Source organism: Scyliorhinus canicula, chromosome 9, assembly GCF_902713615.1.
Source record: "Scyliorhinus canicula chromosome 9, sScyCan1.1, whole genome shotgun sequence".
Lineage (NCBI taxonomy): Eukaryota > Metazoa > Chordata > Chondrichthyes > Carcharhiniformes > Scyliorhinidae > Scyliorhinus > Scyliorhinus canicula.
The window spans coordinates 78,760,249-78,778,280 of NC_052154.1; the positions used below are offsets into that span (position 1 = coordinate 78,760,249).

An 18,032-nucleotide genomic window follows, 5' to 3' on the forward strand; every position below is an offset into this window, starting at 1 on the left:
CCACCATCTACAAGGCACAGGGCAGGAAGGAAAATGCTTCACGAGCCTGGATGAATACAGCTCCAACAATACTTAAGAAGCTCAGCACCATCCAGGATAAAGCAGCCCACTTGAAACATTTGCTCCTACCACCACTGATGCACAGTGGGAACCATCTACAAGATGCACTACAGGGATTTGCTTTCTTTAACAGCACCTTCCAAACCCGTGATCTCCACCACCTAAAAGGGCAAGGGCAGTAGACGCATGGGTTACCCCATCCCTTTCGCCCCAAACTATCCTGACTATATAGTTGTTCCTTCACTGTCACTGCATCAAAATCCTGAATTCCTTTCTTAACAGCTGTGGATGTACCTACAACAGATGGATAAAAGAGGTTCAAAAAGGCAGCTCACTGTCACCATCTCATGGGTAATTAAAGATGGGTAATAAATATTGGCCTGCCAGCAATGCTCACATGAAAGGATTTTTAAGAAATACTCATGGTGGAACCAACAATTCTCCGGACACGTGCTTGTAGGATTAGAATAGCGGTTTTAATATACTCACAACAGAGCCAGCCTATTAGCCATTGAACTTTCGGTGAACTGGTCGGCTGACCATGTGGCACTGATCTTTATACAGCAGCTTCCGGGGGAGGAGTCCTGGGCAGAGCCAAGCGAGAAGCCCCGTACAACTCGAGCATTCCCAGAGCTACTCCCCCTGGAGAACAGGTAGTGCAACTGCACTTACAATATAGACACATGTATATACAGGTTATAATCCGGTGTGAATCACATTCACCCCTGTGAAAAAAAATAGAGTCCAGCGGGGGTGGCGGCTCACAGAGTTAGTCTGCCCGGTGGATGAATTGTTCTTTTCGATCTGCGGAGCACCAGGGTTGCAGCCTCTTGCGGTGGCTGGGTGGGTGTTGAGAGCTGCGGTACGATGGCAGACTCCGGGGGGGTCTCGTCCGAACTTTATACACCTCTGGCTCGACCGGAGACTGGGGGCGCTGGGGGCGGGTTGGTTCTGGCGCGCTGATCTGTGCGCTGGCGCATGTCCCGCGGGATAGGGCATCCGAGGGCTAGTTGAGCTTCCCCGGTCGATATTTAATATCGTAACTATAGGTGGAGAGTTCGATCCTCCACCGAAGGATTTTATCATTTTTTATTTTGCCCCTTTGCGAGTTGTCAAACATAAAGGCAACCGATCGTTGGTCGGTGATGAGGGTGAACCTCCTTCCTGCGAGGTAGTGCCTCCAGTGACGAACAGCCTCCACGATGGCTTGTTCTTCCTTCTCGACTGAGGAGTGTCGGAGTTCTGAAGCAGATAGGGTACGGGAGAAAAATGCAACGGGCCTCCCTGCCTGATTTAAAGTGGCTGCTAGAGCTACCTCTGAGGCGTCGCTCTCAACCTGAAAGGGAGTGGATTCATCCACCGCCCGCATGGCTGCTTTGACGATGTCCTCCTTGATGCAGCTGAAGACCTGGCGCGCCTCAGCTGACAGGGGAAATAGTGTGGCCTTAAAGAGTGGGCGGGCTTTGTCCGCATATTGAGGGACCCACTGGGCGTAGTATGAGAAGAACCCCAAGCACCGTTTGAGGGCCTTGGGGCAATGAGGGAGGGGGAGTTCTAAGAGGGGGCGCATGCGGTCCGGATCTGGGCCCAGGACTCCGTTCTCCACGACGTAGCCGAGGATGGCCAGTCTGTTTGTGCGGAAAACGCATTTCTCCTTGTTGTAAGTGAGATTTAATTTCTGTGCCATTTGGAGAAAACGGTGGAGGTTGGCGTCGTGGTTCTGCTGGTCATAGCCGCAGATGGTAACATTGTCCAGATACGGAAACGTGGCCCGCAGCCCGTACTGGTCTACCATTCGGTCCATTGCTCGTTGGAACACCGAAACCCCGTTAGTGACGCCGAAAGGGACCCGGAGGAAATGGAAGAGGCAGCCATCGGCCTCGAATGCCGTGTAGTGGCGGTCCTCCGGGCGGATTGGGAGCTGGTGGTATGCAGACTTCAGATCCACCGTGGAAAATAGCCGATATTGGGCGATCTGATTAACCATGTCTGCAATTCTGGGGAGGGGATATGCGTCTAGGAGCGTAAAGCGATTTATGGTCTGGCTATAGTCGACGACCATGCAAAATTTTTCCCCGGTCTTGACGACCACCACCTGAGCTCTCCAGGGACTATTACTGGCCTCTATGATCCCCTCACTGAGCAGCCGTCGGACCTCCGATCGGATAAAGACCCTATCCTGTAGGCTGTATCGCCTGCTGTGAGTAGCTACTGGCTTGCAATCTGGAGTGAGATTGATGAAGAGCGGAGGGGGGGGGGAGATGCATAGCGTGGTTAGGCTGCAGATAGTGGGGGCAGGGGCCCGCTGAAGCTGAGGGTGAGGCTCTTGAGGTTGCACTGGAAATCCAGGCCTAATAAGAGTGGCGCGCAGAGGTCGGGCAGGACATAAAGTTTACATTTAGAATAACTAGCGCCTCGAATTGTGAGCGTAGCAACGGTGTGTCCTTGGATTTGGACTGAGTGGGAGCCCGAAGCGAGGGCGATAGTTTGGCTCACCGGAAAAATAGAAAGCGAACAGCGTCTTACCAGCTCTGGGTGTATAAAGCTCTCGGTGCTCCCGGAGTCAAAGAGGCATGGCGTGCTGTACCCGTTGATCTGGACCTCCGCCATCGAACTTCATAGGTGCTTGGGCGGGATTGATCCAGGGTGACTACACTGAGTTGCGGGTAGTCGGTGGCTCGATCAGCTGTGCTGGAGTGGCCCCGTGATGACTGCCCTCTGAGTTCGTAGTCGTCGAGGTGAGTTTCAGAGTTTGAAGGGGATGGATCCCAAGATGGCCGCCCCCATGAGTCACACATGGCCGGCCGCATGGAGGACGATTGCCAAGATGGCTGCCCCCATGAGTCGCACATGGCCGGCCGCATGGAGGAGGATTGCCAAGATGGCTGCATTTTGGGGCCTGCAGGCCTGTGAATTCAGGGAACGAGTGCTTTGAGCCGTGGGAGGGTTAGAGGCTGGGGCTTTCTTCGCCAGACACACTCTGGCATAGTGTCCTTTTCGCCCGCAGCTGCTGAAGGTCGCGTTACAGGCCGGGCAGTGCTGCCGCGGGTGCTGGCTTTGGCCACAGAAATGGCAGGCTGGAGCAGCCGAGTAGCTGGCTGGGGCAGCAGAGTAACTGGCTGGGGCGGCAGAGTAACTGGCTTTGGCAGCGCGGTAGCTGGGGGCCATGCGGCACAGGCCTGGGGGGACTGTTGGTCGGGGGTCCACGATGAGGTCGCGGGGTCCGCGGGAAACGAGGTAAGCCTGCGGAAGGAAACTTCCATAGTGGTAGCAGCCTCCACAGTAGTGTCTAAGTCCTGGGCCCCCTTTTCTAGCAGTCTTTGGCGCACATAGTTAGACTAAGGCCAGCCATGAAAATGTCCCGCACAGCAAGCTCCCTATGTTCAGCCACGGTAACGGTCTGATAATTACAGTCATTGGAAAGATTGTTCAATTCCCTTACAAACTCTGGGCTAGCGTTTCTGTAGGCCGCTGACGGCGAGTCGTAAACACGTGGCGTGCATAAACCTCGTTAATGGGCCTAACGTACATTTTGTCCAATATCGCCAGCGCTGCGGTGTAAGAACCGGCCGGATTTAGCTGTGTGGAGATTCTGTGGCTTACCCTTGCATGTAGTAGGCTGAGTTTTTGTTCCTCCGGTGTTCCGGCGGTGCTGGCTTCTGCCAGGTAGGCTTTAAAACATCTCAGCCAGTGGGAAATAATTTCCTTAGCCTCTGCATCCTCTGGGTCGAGTTCTAGGCGTCCGGGTTTGAGGGCTGCTTCCATGATTTCTTCGACTGTTTCCTGAGTATATTAAATTGTTGGAACCAACAATTCTCCGTACACGTGCTTGTAGGATTAGAATAGCGGTTTTAATATACTCACAACAGAGCCAACCTACTAGCCATTGAACTTTCGGTGAACTGGCCGGCTGACCATGTGGCACTGATCTTTATACAGCAGCTTCCGGGGGAGGAGTCCTGGGCAGAGCCAAGGGAGAAGCCCCGTACAACTCGAGCATTCCCAGATCTACTCCCCCTGGAGGACAGGTAGTGCAACTGCACTTGCAATATAGACACATGTATATACAGATTATAATCCGGTGTGAATCACATTCACCACAACTCAGCAGCACTTTTGGTGAATGATGTCCAAGGACTGATCCAATACTGTGATTAACTGCCGCACTCGCTGCTTTTCTGACTGCTGTTTGTAAACAGCACTGGTTAAATCAGTAACTGTTGTTGTAATATATTTGCAGGAAACTGCTTTCCAAAGATGACAAAGACGAAAAGCCGGCTGCAAGAGGATTCCAGCACATCATCGCACCGAGGCCGGAGACTCCCAAATTATTGATTGCTGCCCTCAAATTAACGGAAAAACTTGGAATCAAGGGAACATTCTCAGTTCTTAAACAGAAAATAATGGAATCTTCCAAAATGCAGGTGGGGTTATAAGAAGAGAGTCTATGAATCGAATGGTTGTATTTTTCAATATTATTATTATTACTGTATAATAACAGAATTAGGCAGAACTTTAATCCGTGTTTCACTATTACGGGTAAACACTGCAACGGAGATAATTTTAATTAGAATTCAACAACAACAAATTATGTTAGGGCTTTTCTGAACATACAAACAAGGAGCAGGAGTAGGCCACATAAAACATCCCAAGTCATTTCACAGGAGACATTATAAAGGAAAATTAGATACCAAGTCACATAAAGTGATATTAGAACAAAAAGCCAAATGGGCAGCACGGCGGCGCAGTGGTTAGCACTGCTGCCTCACGGCACTGAGGTCCCAGGTTCAAATCAGGGCCTGGGTCATTGTCCGTGTGGAGTTTGCACATTCTCCCCGTGTTTGCATGGGTTTTGCCCCCACAACCTAAAGATGTGCAGGGTAGGTGGATTGGTCACGCTAAATTGCCCCTTAATTGGAAAAAATGAATTGGGTACTCTAAATTTTTAAATAAGGAACAAAAAGCTAAATGATTTTTCATAAGAAGGAAGAAAGAGGATTAAAGGTGGAGCAATTAAAATGGGGGATGCTCAGAGGGCTGTGGGGAGATTGCAGAGTTAGGCAGAGTAGAGGTCATGGAAAGATACAAAAAGATTTGGAAAGAAGCATAATAATTTTACAATTGAAGCATTGCTTGACAAGGAGTCAGTGGGCGCGATTCTCCGCTGTCACGCCGGTTGGGAGAATAGTGGGCCGCGCCAGATTTTCACGCGTCACCGGTCTGACGCGCTCCCGCTATTCTCCCAAACGGCCAAATTTCTGTCTTCGGGTTTCGCGCGCAAAAACCCGGAGAATCGCCCGATGCAGCCAAAATGGCGATTCTCCGGCACCCCCGCTATTCTCCGGCCCGGATGGGCCGAAGTCCCGACATCGTGACGCCAGGTCACGCCGTCGCCGTCCACACCTGCTTTTAAAAGTCGTCAGCCAGTCGTGCAGTGAGGAGTGAGGAGGTGAGCGGACCGTCCCGGAGTCTCGGAAAACTGGGGAAGGCATCCCCGAGAACTCAGCGGCCAGTGGGGGGAGGCGGGGAAGAGGGAGGGGGGGAGAAATGGGAGGGGAGGAGGGGAAGGGAGAAGTGGGAGGGGATGGGGGGGGAGAGGGAGAAGTGGGAGGGGATGGGGGGGAGAGGGAGAATGGGAGGGGATGGGGGGGGAGAGGGAGAAGTGGGAGGGGATGGGGGGAGAGGGAGAAGTGGGAGGGGATGGGGGGGAGAGGGAGAATGGGAGGGGATGGGGGGGAGAGGGAGTGAGTGGAGTGGGTCGTCCACCCCCGGATGCAACATGTCAGCCGCCCTGCCATGGCAGGACGGTGATGTGGACACGGCTGCTGGTTGCCCTGTGGCTGATGGGCACAGCCCACTGACGCACCGGTGAGGAGGACGTAGTTAACTGCCCGTTGGACGCAGAAAGTGACCAGGGATTAGGCTGGCAGCATGTCAGCAGCGCGACCAGGCCACCGGGACACACAGGTATCCCGTGGCAGGCGGCTGCCGAGGTGTCAAATAACCACCGTCTAACATGTTGTTTCTCTGCCCCCCACCACCCTTCTGTAGGTGAGAAAAATGTATTCGAACCGAACGGCTATGTTCAGCGCAGTGGTTGGGTCTGCTGCACTGCAGTTGGAGATCGAGCAGCGTCCACAGCCACATCCCACAGTGGATGCAGGGGCAGCTGCAGGAGCAGAGGGAATGGCCGCGGAGTGGCCCGTCGTCGAGCAGCATGGGGGGGGAGGAGGAGGAGGAGGAGGAGGCATTGATGGTGGAGCCAGGGCACCAGAGGCGACGATCGAGGCCTAGGGTGTACCGTGCCCGGAGGTGACAGATATGTGTCACCGTCTCTCTGCTCAACCGGAGTCTCCTCCTGCAGGTGATGTCCGGCATTGTCTGGAATGAGATCCGGGCATGTGGAACGGGAGGAGGACACACGATCCCAGTTGCCCGGTGGCACTTAACTTTTATGCAACCGGCTCCTTCCAGTCTCCGAGCGGGGACCTATCCGGTATATCGCAGGCATCGGTGCACAGGTGCATCCGGGATGTGACCGACGCCCTGTTTGCTATCGCCGACCGCTACATCACCATTCCCGAGGACAGAGCAAATCAAGAAGCACGGGCCCGTGGATTTGCCAACGTGGCCGGGATACCGATGGTCCAGGGGGTCATTGATTGTGTTCACGTCCCCATGCACCCGCCTGCAGGCAACAGGGAAGTGTTCACAAACAGGAGGGGGACATACTCCATTAATATCCAGGTGGTATGCGACCCCCACATGAAGATCATGCACGTGTGCGCTAGGTTCCCTGGAAGTGTGCATGATGCGTACATTCTTGCGCAGTCATTCATCCCTGCTCTGTTTGAGGGACGGCCCCCCCGGCTGAGGGGCTGATTGCTGGGCGACAGGGGTTATCCACTGAGGTCTTGGCTGATGACGCCCATACGGAGGCCTCAGACCAACGCGAAGACCCTTTACAATGAGGCCCATGCAGCAACCAGGGGTGTGGTTGAGCGCTGCTTTGGTCTCCTGAAAATGCGATTCAGGTGCCTGGACCGCTCCGGAGGGGCCCTGCAGTACCAACCTGAGAGGGTCGCTCGCATTGTTGTGGTCCGCTGTGCACTGCACAACATCGCGATGTAGAGGGGAGATGCCCTGGTGGAGGAGGCGGAGGGAGAAGCCACTGGCAGTGGTGCCAACACGGAGACGGAGGAGGAGGAGGAGGTTGGTGGTGTGTCGGGCGCAGCACGCAGACACGACCCAGGTGCTGGTAATGCCCAGGAGGCGGCACGACGGCACCGGCGAGGACAGCGGGCACATGACGCGTTGGTGGCAGCAAGATTCACGCGCCGTGTGCGACGGCACCGCTGAACACCAAAACTACCACCTGCATCGCCATTCGCGCAGACGATCAGCACACAACTCCCACCACCACCACCCTCCCCCCGCACCTCCGCTCTGCGTACACTGCTCCAGTTCGAAATCACCCTTACCACTGTGGCCAGACGGTATGGCACGACATTGATGGCTGTGTCAGCGGGTGTGATCAGTGCCATGTTGAATGATGACAGCCCGATCTGTGATGAGCTGTGAGCTCAGAATCGTTAAACAAAGTCTGACTCATGGCAATAGCTGAACCATCCATCTCGGTGATCACTGAGTTCGTCAGGGACACTCCATCACGTGCCCGCGTGGGGTAGTTGGTGTCGGAGTGCCGAGGGCTACGGTGTCCGACTGTGGGGGGGAGGGGGAGGGACTGCACACCCGGCACCGAAGTCAACCCCAGCGACACTCGGTCACCATCACGATCCTCGTGGCAACGGAAAAATCACACAGTCTTACAAGTTAGGTGCAACAGTGAGTTTTATGGTGAATATTATGTACAGATACCCTAGCCCCTACAACTAATCTGTGCCCTTCACCCGTGCCAACTTACTATGTGTCCCTCTTCATTGCCTTACGGGCCCTACCACTACATCTAAGTGAATCCCCAGATGATACAGCAGGAGTGGACGCGGACTGCTGAGAATCACTCCCCATCGGCACTCGTTTCCTGGGGCGACGCGGCCTTGATTGGCCAGGCTGCTCCGCGGGCGGTTCGGATGACATGGTGCCACCCTGCTCTGCCCGCTGCCCACCCGATGCACCAGGGATGGGACAGGGGGAGGCCGAGCGTTCAGGGACGTCCCGTGATGGAGTTAGTGGGACGGGCCCCAGAACCACCTCCTCCCTCGGGGAGCCCGGTGGCCCCCGGGCCTCACTGTGAGACGGAGGTGCGAGTGGGGAGGTGCCCCGTCGCCCCACCGTCACCTGGCGCTGCCAGTCCTGGAGGCCAGCAACGGTGTCGACCAGGGTCTGAAGGTTCGCTGAGACGGAGTCCAGGGAGTGAGACATTCCCGCCAGGGACTGTGCAACCTCAATCTGTGAGTGCGCGACGCCATCCAGCACGTGCGTCAGGCGGTCGATGCTCTCCGCGACTGACTGCTGGGACTGTGCCATGGCCTGCTGGGACTGGGCCATGGCCTGCTAGGACTGTGCCATGGCGTGCTGGGACTGGGCCATGGCCTGCTGGGACTGTGCCATGGCGTGCTGGGACTGGGCCATGGCCTGCTAGGACTGTGCCATGGCGTGCTGGGACTGGGCCATGGCCTGCTGGGACTGTGCCATGGCGTGCTGGGACTGGGCCATGGCCTGCTAGGACTGTGCCATGGCGTGCTGGGACTGGGCCATGGCCTGCTAGGACTGTGCCATGGCGTGCTGGGACTGGGCCATGGCCTGCTGGGTCTGTGCCATGGCCTGCTGGGACTGTGCCATGGCGTGCTGGGACTGGGCCATGGCCTGGTGAGACTTGGCCAGGGCCCGTAGCGCGCCGGCAATGTCATGTTGGCTCTGGCGCATTGCTGCCTGTGAGAGGGCAACCCTCTCCAGGGCCATGGATGATGCGTGCACATTAAGCCCAACGCCTTGCAGAACATGACCCATGGCTGAAACCGTTTCACCCATTGCCTAGACCGCGGACGCCACCCTTGTGGTGTCAGCCTGGGTGGCTGCCATAGGCGGCACAACTCCCTGCTCCTGGACGCGGTTTGACTCCTCTAACTGCGTCTGCAGCTGCTGGAAGACGGCCCTCATCCCATCATTGTGTTCCTGGGTTTCGAAATGCATCGGCTCTGCAGGTGGGTCGAGTAAATCCAGGAACCCGGGAAACGTCTGGGCGGCAGCTAAATGCTGTTCCTGGGCTGCCCTCCGATCGTCCAGCCCCTCGGCTGCTCCGACCTCCACCTGCTGTTTGGTGCGCACCAGACCGTGACCAACCGAGGTGACTGTCTCTGGGATGGTGGATGGTGTGGGAGACAGCAGTGCCGCAAGCTCTAGGTCCTCGTCTGTCAAAAATTCAGCAGAGTCCTGGTCCCAGTCATATCCCAGCGCAGGGCGCACGCGGCCCATGTCTGGTTCTGCGTCAGGTGAGTCCGTTGACTGGGTCGCTGTCCTCTGTGCATCCTGCTCGAGAGTCCCGGTTTTGGAGGATGGCACTCCTGGCCGACCTCCTGCCACCCTCTGGCGTGCGGCCCTGGGTGCGGTGGTGGTGGCGGATGTTCGGCTGAGTGTGGCAGCAGACGGCCTTGGACGTTTGTCAGCATGCCCTAGGGAACAGAATAATACGGGGTTAGTTAGACACGCTTGGCCGGGCGTAGGATGGTCCAGTGGTTAGAGTGTGAGGGGACAGAGGATGGGGGGTCCAGTGGGCAGAGTGTGAGGGGACAGGGGATGGGGGGTCCAGTGGGCAGAGTGTGAGGGGACAGAGGATGGGGGGTCCAGTGGGTAGAGTGTGAGGGGACAGAGGATGGGGGGGTCCAGTGGGTAGAGTGTGAGGGGACAGAGGATGGGGGGTCCAGTGGGTAGAGTGTGAGGGGACAGAGGATGGGGGGTCCAGTGGGCAGTGTGAACGGGCAGAGGATGGGGGTCCAGTTGGTAGTGTGTGAGGGGACAGAGGATGGGGGTCAGTGGTTAGAGTGTGAGGGGACAGAGGATGGGGGGTCCAGTGGGCAGAGTGTGAGGGGACAGAGGATGGGGGGTCCAGTGGGTAGAGTGTGAGGAGACAGAGGATGGGGGGTCCAGTGGGCAGAGTGTGAGGGGACAGAGGATGGGGGATCCAGTGGGCAGAGTGTGAGGGGTTAGTTAGACACGCTTGGCCAGGCGTAGGATGGTCCAGTGGTTAGAGTACAGTAAGAAGTCTTACAACACCAGGTTAAAGTCCAACAGGTTTGTTTCAAACACGAGCTTTCGGAGCACGGCTCCTTCTTCAGGTGAACGGTTAGTGGTTAGAGTGTGAGGGGACTGAGGATGGGCTGGTGGGGGGGGGGGGGGGGGGCGGGGCGGTTGTCATGCAGGGTTGTCTCACTTGGTTCAGCACCTCCAACCTCGCATTGCGCGACATCCCGGGTTGCAGATCCCCCAGCAAGCTCCAGTGCCCTCTGCTCGAACACTGTCAGGGGGTGCATAACGGGTGAACTCCCTCCGGTTCTGTTTGCTCCCGGCTGTTGTGAGCAGTCTTGTCCTGTTTGGGGGGGGGGGGGGGGGGGGGGGGGGGGGGGGGGGGGGGGGGGGGGCATAGATAGATCATCACAATTCGGCAGGTATCATCAGGGCGTTCAGATATTGGCACAGGTTGGGGGGAAAGTTGGAGCTACACCATGGCATCTCTGCAGGGACTCGCAGCGCTCATGTGCGTCGGTGCCAACTTTGTTAACCATCCTCCACTCACTCTACCCCCCTCCCCCTCCCCCTCGTGCCCGGGGGGGAGGTGGGTGATGAGGGACATGGACGGGGGGGGGTTGTGACCCGGGGGCACTCTCGAGCCACTTACCCTGGCAACCCTGGTGAGGTCGTGGAGCTTCTTGAGGCACTGCTCCCCAGTCTGCCCCACAGCACTGACTGCCGTGCCCACCTCACGCCAGGCCCGTCGCACAACACTAGAGGGGTGGCGATGCCCTCGTCTTGGGCAGATGATGCCCCTGCGCTGCTCCACCTTATCGAGGAGGGCCTCTAGGTCCGTATAGCAGAACCTCGGGGCGGCCCTCCGTGGCTCCGACATTTTCACCCCCTCCGATGTTATCGTCGCTCGCGCCCTTCTACGACACAGAGCAGCGTCATTCGGGCGTCAATCGGGCGTCGCGGGCTTCGGACGTCACCGATTGGGGGAGGGGCTAAAACAATAGGCGTGTACTACAGTAGTCTGAAATGGGCTCCCAATAAATCTAAGACTGTTTTACGGCTGAATTACTATGAGTCATTTTTATTCTTCTGTTGTAGAGCAATTTTATTACTTGGATGTTGGAATCCTAATGTCAAGTGTCTCGAAATGATCGCAAGATGACAGATTTGTGTTTGGCATTGTAGATATCTAAGACTAAGGGGAAAAAGTGTTTCTTGACTTCAACCAGTCCTGCTGGTCACTGAGCACTGAGGAATTTTGCACTAGGACTCCATCCTGAATATCTCAAAATGCCCCCCAGGGTAGTGGAATGTCTGGGCGAGTAATCCGGAGAACATTATTTCAAAATGCACCATGGTAGTTTAGAATTTGTCTCTAAATGTTTTAATTTGATCAGTAAAATGATAGCATCTGTATGAGTGACCATGAAGCATTCAGTTTGTTGTAAACGTGAATTCACCAATGTCCTTTAGGGAAGCAAAACTGCTACCCAATGTGGATACCTTTTGGAAGTAGCCTGGCAGGCTATTCAGTTTTATCAAACTGCTACCAGTGGCCAGCTCCTTCCCTGCCCCCAATCCTCCACTTCCCTCATAATTAATTACCCTCACATATTTCCCCAATAATGTAGGCCTCATGAAATGCTAGGGTCTAATACTAGCGATATATTGTTAAAATGGCCCTTTGCTTCGTAATTGAACCCTCAACAGAATAAGAAGTACTAGATGGTAACTCACAAAATCACAGAATAATTAACAGCCATTCTGCGCATCGTGACTGCGCTGGCTCTCCAAAGGAGCAATTTACCCAGGATCCGAACGAAGGGCCTCTCGCACCCGACTTGGGACACGATGAGGCCATTAAATCTCACGAGAGGCCTCTTGGGAGATTCACGACACTCAGGACACCTCACAGGATCTAACGAGGTCTAGCGAGACATCGCGAGCTGGACCTTGCCCTTACTGGCCGGGATCCAGATTTGCAAACTTAAGTGAGCAGTTAGGCTTAAATGTATCTTATCAACTTTAAATATTGCCTGTCCAATATCCCCTCCTTATCAATCTTAAAATCTTCAATTGTCTGAATTATCTCCTCTTTCACCATAATCTGGGCAGCATGTTCTTCCTTGGTAAAGCAAACAATATTCATTTAATACCTCAATCATGATCATGTGTCCATGCATAAATCTCCATTTTTGTGCCTTTTAGGCCCTAATCCTCATGTTACCATCTTTTAACTAGTTACATGCTTATAGAAGACTTTTGGATTCCCTTTAATTTAGCTGCCACTCTCTTTTCATACGCTCTCTTTGCTGCTCTTATTTGTTTTTTATTTCCTATCTGAACCTTCGATATTCAGCCTGGTACTTGGTGTATTATCTACCTGGCTGTCATGGAAAAAGTTTCCTTCTTCATCTCAATCTCTATCTCATTCATTATCCAGGTTGCTCTAGATTTGATACCTTTCCTCTTTGAGGGAATGTACCTTGACTGCTCAAATAATTTCTTCTCTAAAGGCTGCCCACTGTTCTATTACTGCTTTGCCTGTCAAACGTTGATTGTAATTTTTCTGACTCAGATCTATTCTTACCCCATTGAAGTTGGCTTTCCCCCAGTTAATTATTTTTACTCTGTATTGTTCCCTGTCCTTTTTTATAGCCATCCTAAACCTTGTGATATAATGATCAGTGTCTCCTAAATCTTCCCTTACTAACAACTGACGGAACGGTAGCTTTACAGCGACAGGGTTCCAGGTTCTATTCCCGGCTTGGGTCACTGTCTGTGCGGAGTCTGCACGTTCTCCCTGTGTTTGCGTGGGTTTCCTCCGGGTGCTCCGGTTTCCTCCCGCAAGTCCCAAAAGACATGCTGTTAGATAATTCTGAATTCTCCCTCCGTGTACCCAAACCGGTGCCGGAATGTGATGACTCGGGGCTTTTCACAGTAACGTCACTGCAGTGTTAATGTAAATCTACTTGTGACAATAAAGATTATTATTATTAACTGATCCACTTGCCTCACTTCATTCCCAAGAACCAGGGCTAGCAGTGCCTCCTTTCTCAACATACAAAAGTGACCCTTTCTCAAAAACTTTTCAACTGTTTAAAATTAGCTTTGTACTTTTCTATTTTTTTCCTATTTATTCTGCGCTCCCAAGTAGCCACAACATAGTTACAATATCCTCCCCAACCAAGGAAACAGAATGGTGGGATCTTTGAATGATGAAAATACACTCTTCCTTTTCAAGTAGTCATCCAGTTGCATACTAAATGATGTGTAAAGCTGCAAATCAGTTGGAGCACTCCAAAATCGCTCTCTCCACCCCCCCCCCCCCCCCCCCCCCCCGCCCCCAACCCATGTATTTTTGGGGATTATGGTGGAGAACTCGAGAGTAGGCAGGAAGGTGGTGGCGTAGGCACCTATGCTATATTTACATTCCACTCACACAGGAAACATGTCCGCTGGGGGCAAGTAAAATTCAATCCTCCATTGGATTTGAATTCTGTCTTTTGTTCTCCCAAAGTACCAAATAGCAAGAATTTTGTTCCTGTGTTTGACTCAAAACATATAAAATGCCCTGTTACTAATGGCATCTCCCTGTCACAGCGTTGTCTCAGCAGCCTGTGCTTCTTTGCTCTTCCTAAACAGTACCTTCACTCAGGAGTGCCAACCTGATCAAAGATAGAATTGACAAGTGGTCAGTTTAAACCAATTGTGCCTACAACGTCAATTTGTGTTAAAAACATTGTAAAAACAGATCACTATTCATACACTTAGCTCACAGTTGTGTGATGGGAATCTGTGCTGTTTATCATTCATGCTACTCTTATATATGATTTCCTTATCTTTCTCACCCCATCGTGTATCTAGCCTATTCCAATGCCTCCTTCCTCCCCTGTCCATCGGCGGTCACGTGTTCCAGGAGAGGAGGTGGTGGATGATGATGACGAGGTTGTTTCAGAAGCATCGGATTACTCCGTCCTGATCAGGATGAGTCCCTCTCACCACGGCGATAAGGAACAAATCCTGTCTGTAGAAATTCCAGATGAAGGAGAAAAAGAATCAGAAAAGTAATACTACTTTGGATTTGGTTTTGTCTGTTAACAGTAGCAGTTATAAACTGAGCTTGCGATGTCACATTAAGGCACATTTACTGACTTAGTTCGGCTCATAGTGTCACTGCATCCAAGAAAGTTTGTAATTATAAATTGTCTTTCACAACCTCAGGATGTCTCAAAGTGCTTTACAGCCACTTAAGTAGCCATAGTTTTAATGTAGGAAACACATTGTGGCACGGCTAGCTCCCACAAATAGTGAATCTGCTTTTGCTGTTGGTTAGTGCTATGTGTGTTAGAAAAATCAGAACTACAATCTTGGCAATTGGTAAACTAGTCACATATCTCAAAACGGAAAATCAAACCGTGTCTGTGCAGGTCCAGTTCCAGAAAAGTGCTTGCAGAAATTATTGAAGAGCACAATGTTCCACACCGTGAATGTATCAAGGGATCAGCAAATATATATTTCCCTTGCACTCATAAACACAGCTCACATAGTGTGATGTTGCAAGGTGTCGGGCGACGGCATAAGTAGGGATTAAAGACAACGTAAGCAACCAGAAGACCAAGTCAAATCATTTGGCAATTTATTGATTAACACACATGAAGGCATGTAGCCAGGTTCATGGTCATATAAATGGGAAAAGGGCTTAATTTACCGAGACAGTTTCTCATACAGGACAAAGCCTGTTCCAAAGCGGGTTTCTAGTCTAGTACTGGTCATAACAGTCATAACTGGGGCAGCATGGTAGCATTGTGGATAGCACAATCGCTTCACAGCTCCAGGGTCCCAGGTTTGATTCCAGCTTGGGTCACTGTCTGTGCGGAGTCTGCACATCCTCCCCGTGTGTGCGTGGGTTTCCTCCGGGTACTCCGGTTTCCTCCCACAGTCCAAAGATGTGCAGGTTAGGTGGATTGGCCATGCTAAATTGCCCTTAGTGTCCAAAATTGCCCTTAGTGTTGGGTGGGGTTACTGGGTTATGGGGCTAGGGTGGAGGTGTTGACCTTGGGTAGGATGCTCTTTCCAAGAGCCGGTGCAGACTCGATGGGCCGAATGGCCTCCTTCTGCACTGTAAATTCTATGTAATAACCCACAAAGTACACAGCAAATAATTCACACAGGAATTCAATGTCCTCCTTGCTTCCACCCTAAGGCCCTTTACTATTGCTCAGTGATCTTATGAAAATGAAAATCGCTTATTGTCACGAGTAGACTTCAATGAAGTTACTGTGAAAAGCCCCTAGTCGCCACATTCCGGCGCCTGTCCGGGGAGGCTGGTACAGGAAGTCTATCTGAGGGTTTGCAGCTGAACCTCATCTCCAAGTTTGGTGCGGACGCACTTTCGGGTTGAAGGTCGCCAGTTCCTCCTAGGATTACCAGTGGCAATCTTGTATAAGGTCTGGCTGTAGTAGGCCACCATGTTGAGGAGGGATGGATGTGATCGAAAGTGGAGGAGTGAGGAGTGAGCGGAAACACCGTCCCGCCAGCACCTGACCCCTTGTGACATCACAGTAGACATACCCAACCATTCATAAATGCAGCTTACGTGCGTGGGCATGGCACTTAGTCTATTCACACACAAAAATATATAAATAAATATTGTACGGCTGCACAACTAGACATATACTCTACCACACTGCGTCTAGATGGAGAACACTAACATACATTTTTCATATGAAGTCATTTATGCAAATAACACATGTGTGTACATTAATCAATCACAATACCTCATTCACTATGGCTATTTGTAGCTGCATAGAAATGGAATTGCAAACCTGTACATGTTCACTTTTCTAGAGGTGCTCTTCCTTTAGAAATAAAGTTCCCATCATTATAAGACGTTTATGATTGGCATACTCTCTGCAAAATTAAACTTTATGATTTATCCCTTGCATGTTAGCTAGGGGAAAGCCAGGGAGGAAAAAAAATAATCCTGCCAAGCCATAGTCTCCATCCCGCTCCCCACCCCGCCACACACCCACCATCCCAAAGAGTAGCACTCGGGGTCTACTTTGATCTCTTTCAACAAGAGAACTCACCACCATAAGGTTACTTAAAGGAGAAATTAAACAAATTAACTTGTGTTGTGCACCGTTATTGCCAACCCCCCTCCCCTACAGCCATTCAAAATGGCACATCATGTGTGGAAACATTGATAAAGTTTCAAAATCTTGGGTGGACAATGGCAAATCCAAGCGCCGCTTGCACCAGTGATCTCCCCACAAAGCAATTCAGCAAACGATCTACCAGGTCCACAGTAAGGAAGAAACTTGCATAGTCTGGAATTTTTCCACTTCTTCATTCGCAGATGCACAATTTCAGACTTACTCTCACACACATACTCACACAACTAATCCAAAAGATATAATCAAAACTCCATGAAGGAAGCCTGGGGAATAAACTCGGTGTGTGTGTGTAATTAGTCATGTGGGATTATGGATATCATCCAGTTCTCACTGAAATAACCGATTGAAGCTGAATTTGTGAAGGAGCCTTTTAGTGAGCTGTTGCTGTACTTAACAAAGTATACTCCTGTATTGTAACATGCTTACAATTAAACTGATTGTACAAAGCACTTGATTTTTTTAAGTATTTCTAGAAACCAATTTATTACTGTTGTTATGATCCCTGTAGTGACTGATAACTTTAAAAAGGAATTTGAATTTCCAGTAACTGGCTCAAAAGATAAGTTTCCACATTTTAAAACTTTAACTGTAGCAAACTGAAATCAACATTGACTAAACATTCTCACCCGGAACTAGAAAAATTCATCAACTTCGCTTCCAGTTTCCACCCCTCCATCACTTTTACCTGGTCCATCTCAGACACTTCCCTTCCTTTCCTTGATCTTTCTGTCTCCATTTCCGGCAATAGACTAACCACTAAAATCCACTACAAGCCCACTGACTCCCACAGCTATCTGGACTACAGCTCTTCGCACCCTACACCTTGTAAGGACTCCATCCCTTTCTCTCATCTCCTTCGCCTCCGTCGCATTTGTTCCGACGATGCCACTTTCCAAAATGGTGCTTCGAAAATGTGTTCCTTCTTCCTCAACCACGATTTCCCACCTACAGTTGTGGACTGGGCCCTCAACAGTGTGCGGTCCATCTCTCGCGCTAGTACCCTCGCCCCCTCCACTCCCTCCCAGAACAAGGATAGAGTCCCCCTCGTTCTCACATTTCATCCCACCAGCCTCTGTATCCAACGTATAATCCTCCCCCATTTTTGTCAACTCCAGCGTGATGCCACCACCAAACACATCTTCTCCTCACTCCCTCTGCCAGCATTCCGCAGAGACCGTTCCCACCGAGACAATCTAGTCCACTCCTCCACCATTTCCAGTACCTCTCCCATCACCCATGGCACCTTCCCGTGCAATCGCAGAAAGTGTAACACCTGCCCCATTACCTCTTCCATGCTTAACATCTCAGGCCCAAAACACTCATTCCAGGTTAAGCAGCCTTTCACTTGCACCTCTTTCAATTTGGTCTATTGCATTTGCTGCTCCCAATGTGGTCTCCTCTGTATGGGAGAGACCAAATGCAGACTGGGTGATCGCTTTGCTGAGCATCTTCGGTCTGTGCACATTCAGGACTCTGACCTGCCTGTTACTTGCCATTTTAACAAAAGACCCTGCTCCCATGCCCACATGTCTGTTCTTGGCCTGCTGCAATGTTCCAGTGAAGCGCAACGCAAACTGGAGGAACAACATC

At 51.9% G+C, this 18,032-nt stretch overlaps 1 protein-coding gene across 14 annotated transcripts in view; it reads left to right on the top strand.

The window, feature by feature from the left end:
- The window catches only part of LOC119971451 (cyclic nucleotide-gated cation channel beta-3-like), a 284,057-nt gene extending 269,571 nt beyond the window's left edge, over positions 1-14,486 (top strand). For all 14 annotated transcript variants that reach the window (XM_038806991.1, XM_038806994.1, XM_038806996.1 and 11 more), the window contains 2 exons: positions 4,301-4,484; positions 14,131-14,486. In XM_038806991.1, coding sequence (XP_038662919.1) covers positions 4,301-4,484; positions 14,131-14,334 — 388 coding nt within the window. In that variant the 3' untranslated portion in view covers positions 14,335-14,486. The remainder of the gene's footprint in view (positions 1-4,300; positions 4,485-14,130) is intronic.
- The last annotated feature ends 3,546 nt before the right edge of the window (positions 14,487-18,032 follow it).